General features: G+C 42.7%; 1 protein-coding gene across 3 annotated transcripts in view; it reads right to left on the reverse strand.

Annotated features, from left to right (window-relative positions):
* The window catches only part of ACVR2A (activin A receptor type 2A), an 86,473-nt gene extending 80,899 nt beyond the window's left edge, over window positions 1-5,574 (reverse strand). For all 3 annotated transcript variants that reach the window (XM_047871606.1, XM_047871608.1, XM_047871607.1), the window contains exon 1: window positions 4,822-5,574. In XM_047871606.1, the coding sequence (XP_047727562.1) occupies window positions 4,822-4,876 (55 nt within the window). In that variant the 5' untranslated portion in view covers window positions 4,877-5,574. The remainder of the gene's footprint in view (window positions 1-4,821) is intronic.
* Between the last annotated feature and the right edge of the window lie 782 nt (window positions 5,575-6,356).

Consider the following 6,356-nt stretch of genomic DNA (forward strand, 5'->3'; position numbering starts at 1 on the left):
GATGAGATATAAGAGTACACTACTTACAAAAGTAAAAAAGCAACAAAATAGTTTTAGAATCTAAAGGAAGATTTAGAGATTATTAAAATCTCATTTGGTTTAGTTATGCTTTACTTCTCATGAAACAAGGAGTCTGGTAAACCCAAAAGGTAAAAATGTCAATAGTACCAGAGATATATATATATATGGGGAAGTGTTACAAAGATAGTATAAGGCGTATTTGCATACTTGTTGTGGGAGAGATTTCAGAATTTTTCCTTTCACTGGTGTAGTGCTACTTAAACTTTTTCACTTTAATCCTTACCTGGCTGGTTAACTTCCTTAAAACCAGATTTCAAAACAAAGTAAGCACTTATTAATTATGGTCAAATTTTAACCTTAAAAAGGACAAGGGTCTGTGATAGAGCACAGAATATTAATTAGTATACCCTACATGAGCCTAATGATAACCAAAACCCTTCCAATGAAGACTGTATATTCATGAATAGGATGGTTCATGAAGCCAATGGTTCTTCAGAAAATTATGTAATTAAGAAACTACTTTAAAAGTTTCTTCAAATTGGGGCACGTGGGTTGCTCAGTCCAGCGTCTGACTCTTGATTTCAGCTCAAGTCATGATCTTAGGGTCATGAGATGGAGTCCACGTTGGGCTCCACACAGAGTGTGGAGCCTGCTTAAAATTCTCTCTCTCTCTCTCTCTCTCTCTCTCTCTCTCTCTCTCTGCTTTCCCCTGTTCGCGTGCGTGCACACACACACACACACACACACACAACACACACTCTCTCTCTCTCAAAAATAAATATTTCTTCAAATTAAAGTTATCTAAAAAAGATGAAATACCCTTTTAAAAAACCCTGAATTTATACTCTGAAACCTTTCACAGACATTTAACAGTAAACATATTTCTTCCATATGAAACTTACAGGCACCATGTTCATCTCTTTCTCTCACACATAATCCTGTTGCCACCACACAGTCCAGACACTGATTTTAATAAGGATAAAAGGAAATATCCTTAAAGACGATTATTATAGCAAAGACACTACTGGATCAAAAGCAAATATAATTAAACTTGATACCTTGACCAATCATTCATCCTATTCATGAATATACAGTCTTCATGGACTCTCCATCATAGCAAAGTGATTGGAGAGTTTATTCATAAGTCAACAAAATATTTTCATTAAAGTATAATAAGATGAAATAATGTGCATACCTATAGTCTGTTTCTCTAATATAATCATTCTAATTTTAAAAGATAAAAGATGGAAGCTCTCAATACAAGGTCACCTGGAGATCAATAACATGTACTTGTAAAATTTGGATGATTGACCATGGGAGAGGAAAGCAAAGCCCTTTTACTAATATACCAATGCTTTCAAAAATGAAAAGTTTAAAATAAGCCTTGTTATTGTCAATACTATTGACATTTTGAGCCAGATAACCCTTCACTTCGGAAGGCTGTCCTGTTCATTATGAGATGATTAGCAGAATCCCTGCCCTTTACCCACTAGATGCTAGCAGCACACCCTCCCCCACAATTGTGACAAGGAAAAATGTCTTCAAAGGCCCCCTGGGGGGAGAGGTGCAGGGGCAAGGAGCAAAAGACACCCAAGCTTGAGAACTACTGTCTTAGAAAAAAATTCAAAATGAATTAGTAGGAGAGGGAGTTTATTTTGTTTCTCTTATGGTCTTAATGTTCCAATATATTATATTTGAATTTGATCACAGACTAGATTTAAGAGATTCTGCCTGTAGAAAACAAAGCATTTAATATCTATCACTTGTTAGCCAAAGTTCAGAAGAGTCCCAGAAGATTCACTGTACTGCCAATTCTCCCTCCAACTGCACATACACTCACTCACAGAAACACACACGGGCCACACACACACACACACACACACACACACACACACACAGTATTGTCTAACTGAAGTGAAGGAAATGCAGATAATTATTTTATTTCCAGTTCTTATTTCATGGAATATATGGACCAGACTCCTTCAGCTCTCACAGAAATCCAAACAAATTCTCAACTTATACAGTACAATTCAAATACCACAATAGCTGCATCATTCTAGGTAGGATAAACCTAAGTACTAGAGCAAGTATTAAACTCGGCTTCACAGTTTAAGGAATTATGAAGAAAGATACAAATTAACCACAATGCTTTAAAACCATACAAATAAAAATCTAAGAAATAGATCTGTGTTTTGAAACAGAATCTGAGGAAAGATAAGGAGAATGAAAAAATTCAAATACAAAAGGAAGCTGAAGGCATTTGAGGATGAAGGAAAAACTCCAAAATGTTTCCCCTGGAATTACAGAAAGAAATTACATATTTGGCCATATTCTACAAGAACGCAGAATATGCAAAATCAGTCTGCAAAATCAGTCTCCAGTATATATAACACAGAATAGAAACTGAAAAATCAAAGTCCACAAAATACTAAAGAAAACAATAAACGTCCATCCAAAAATCCTGAAATACAAGAGCTCTTTACCACCATTTCTCATTTGCTTAAAAAAAAAAAAATCCAGAAACTAAAAACTGACAACTTGAAAAATTTTTTAATTCACATAAAAATAGCCATCCTCATGCTTCCAGCATGCCAAATTTACATATTACACAGAAAAATCAATTAGGAAAAGAAACATAATAATTTTTTAGAGTATATTTGATTCATAACAAAAGCCTTTTAAAAAAATCAGATATTTTAAGTACTAAAATCTTCATACATAAACATGGATTAAAGTCTTCCAGATGATTTCAATGATCTTCAGCAGAATTATATTTTAGTTCAACTAGGAATTTTTATTTGAAAAAAAAACTATGCAACAATATTCAGTAGCAATTTTATGTAATTCTGTGTGCTATATATATATGTCTATATGCTCTAGAGCAACAAAATTACTGTATTTTAAAATTTTAGTTATTAACCTCTTGGCCCAGTTAAAACGATCCTACAAAAAAACTAATGCTCAATTCTTTTTACTTCCAAACCAAGCAGAGGAAGCTGTAAGATCTGTAGCGACAGCGTGCTTTTCCAGAAGTAATACCTTGAGACTGCTCAAGAATAACCTCCTTCACCAATTAGTGTGACTCAGGTGGGTTTGGGAGGGAATAATGTCCACAATTCCTTGGTCAGTGGCCATGATGCCCCTCCTCCTCAAGGGCAGGAGATCAGAGAAAGGGATTTGAACAAGAGGAGTTTACCAACCAGAACATACAGGAACACAGGATAAAGAGTACTACGGGAAAAATAAAAACTACACAGTTAAGTCATGTCACAAAAGCAAAAGGTTTAATGTTATCAAGGTATTCATTCATTTCAGAGACACCATTGTTTATCTTCCTCCCCAAACCGTGCACAAAAAGAACTGTCAGCCTGCCTTAAGCATGTTCCTTCTTCCATTTAAACAGACATGATTCTTTGGTTAATCTCTGGCAATGATCGCCATTTCACAACACATTTAGCCCACCCGGAACTGATCAATACCACTACAGACATAAGACTAGACTTTATCCATTTATTAACCACAAGGAAATGTACCATTCAGCAAAATTCTATACATTACAAAAGATTCTATTAAAGGGGGGGGGAGGGTTGGGAGGATGGACACACACACACACCACAGAGGTACACAAAGAAAAGACTAACACCCTCTAATTTCCCTGTAGCAAACGAGATAAAGACATGGCCATGAAACCTGTCAATTCGTTTCCCCCCCCCTATAATTCTGTCACAACCTAGTAACTGAATATTGAATTTTATGATAAACAGATCCATTGTGACTTTAAAATTGTTTCATCTATCAAACAAACTCTCCTGTTATGTACATTTGCACCTTTGAGCTAGATGATATATTCATTTACAGAATTTCAAATACAAAGGACTAGATAGTTTTCCAACCACTGGTTGCAAGCATAGAACGTTCTCACAAAATCAAAATTTCAAATATAAAAGGACCAAATTACTCTTCCAACCTTGGGCAAAACCTATTTTATGATTATAGTGTATTTGACAGTATGAACAATCTCAAATGGCTGCTCTAAACCAAAAACAATGCTTCAATACAACGCGTTTAAAATAAGTATTCCGTAGGTAAGCAAAATCTATGCCAGAAAAGAGCACATAAATGGTGGTTGAAAGCCAGCACATTACCAACACACAGAGGCATACCTCTCCAGCATTGGTTTATTGTTAATACTCCAACAACAACAACTACAACTATTTTTAACACTGCTGGACAGTGAAGTTGAAGAAAACGTAAAGGGAGACCCAGATGAAATTGCTGATATGATGCATTGTTTCTCACGGTCAAAATTAAGTAACAACTGGCTTGATCTCTGTCGTGATAGTCACTGGTGAAGCACTAATTAAAAGACGATTAAAATAAAACACCCTTATTTTGGAGAATGCCACAGTAAATGACATTCCAGAAAACGCCTTTCGGTTCTCAAACCTTTGCATAGATTGTCACTTGTGGTATCTGTGGCTTAACTGCAACCCAACCAGCGCTGTCATCCAGTGTTATGGCCACAAACCATGACTTTCTCACTTCCACAACAGAGCAGTCACTCTTATCAGTTCGCCAGCCTAACTCTAAACGAGAAAAATTCACGGAGGTTTCCAGATCACAATCAGACCTGGGGGGTCGCAGCCGAGGGGCTCCGGGTCGGGAAAAACCTCCCCAGGCTCCACTGGAGCTCGCCGACCCAACAACAACCTCGGCCAACAACAACCGCGGCCGCCAGCAGCGGCGGCAGCGGCAGCAGCAGCAGCAGCAGCCCCGCCGCGCCGGGCTCCATGCACCTACCTGAAGAACAAGAGATAAGAAAGACGGCAAACGCCAACTTTGCAGCAGCTCCCATTTTCCCGAGGCTCCGAGGAATCCGTAGGAAGTTCTCGCTAGATATCCAGTTCCCTGGGTCTTCCTCGGAGACAAACCTCCTGGTGTAAAATCAACCGTCATAAAACATATTCGGAAGCCCCGACCAAAAAAACGTTCACGGGGTTAAGAAGAAAAAAAAAAAAAAAAAAAGAGAGAGCACAACAATAAAAAAAAAATGCACCACGGGGGAAAAACCGCCACACACACGCACAACACACAAAACCAAACAACGAAAAGCCAACAACAACAAAAGCGGGTTTAAATCACTGTCAAAATCACTGTCAGCTCCGCTCGCCTCTTGGGTCTCTCGGAACAAAACGCCAGGCTGAGGCGACGAGGAGGCGGCGGCGTCCGCTGCCGCCCGGACAGTCCGGGAACCGAGCTGGGTCCGACGTCCGGACCGACCTTCAACCCGGACACCCAAAGTCCGCGGACCACTGACGGCCGAGCTCACGGCCGTGGCGGCCGAGGCAGCTGCGGCGTGGGGAAGGAGCAGCGGGCGGCGGCGGCGGCAGCGGTGCAAGCGGCGGCCAAGTTCTGGTCCAGGCTCTGGCTCCGGCTCCGGGCTCCGGGCTCGGCCGCGTTTTCGGTCCCCTGGCCTCCGCCGGCCCCGCCCCCCAGACTTCCGGTTCCGGCCCGAAGCTGGAAGCCAGGCACCGCGGAGAAACGCTCCGCCGCGGCGGCGGCGACGGCGGCGGCGGCAGCGGCGGCCGGGCGCAGCGCGCGTGCCGGGCCGGGAGCGCGAGGAGATTGTCGGGGAAGCGAGGCGGGAGCGGGGGAGGGGTGAGTGCGAGGGCGGGGCCGGCTGGAGGGCGAGGAGGCGGGGCGGATGGAGGCTCGTTACCGCGAGGCCTCGGCGTCCGGCCTGCTGGGCCTGCTGGGCTGCGGGGCTCGAGTGGGTGGGTGACTGGATGCGATCGGGGACCTGGAGCGCCTGGTTTTCTACTCGCGCACCCCGCTGGTCTCTTTGGAGCGTACATTCGCAAGATCAGTGGGAGCCCAAGAGGAACAGGAGCCTGAGGCAGGGCGGGTGGCCAGTGACTCCGACGGGCGTCTGCGGCACCCTGTCTTTCCTCTGGGGGGACGCCTCGTCCGCACGGAGGCGCGGGGGAAGCCGGGGTGAACTAGTCCGAGCGGAGCTCAGTGCGCGCGAGCTGGTGTCTGTGCCCCCAGTCTTAGCTCCGCGTCCCAACCCTGTAGCTACTGCTTAAGCGTTTTGTCTTTTGGCTAAAAAAGAAAAGAAGGGAAAAAACTCGTGGAGGATGGGCTGTCAACCCGGTCAGGATATCCATGGCAGTTATCACCGTGTGCAATTTGAGTGCATTCCACCATCCCTTTTATACACAAAGCATTGTGTTGAGAACTCTTCTCCACGTAATAGGTTCGCAAATACTTATTATGTGCCGAAGAGGAAATCTGATTTCGATCGACATATTTGATGGTCAGACAAGTATTTACTT

Source organism: Prionailurus viverrinus, chromosome C1, assembly GCF_022837055.1.
Source record: "Prionailurus viverrinus isolate Anna chromosome C1, UM_Priviv_1.0, whole genome shotgun sequence".
In the NCBI taxonomy this organism is placed as follows: Eukaryota; Metazoa; Chordata; class Mammalia; order Carnivora; family Felidae; genus Prionailurus; species Prionailurus viverrinus.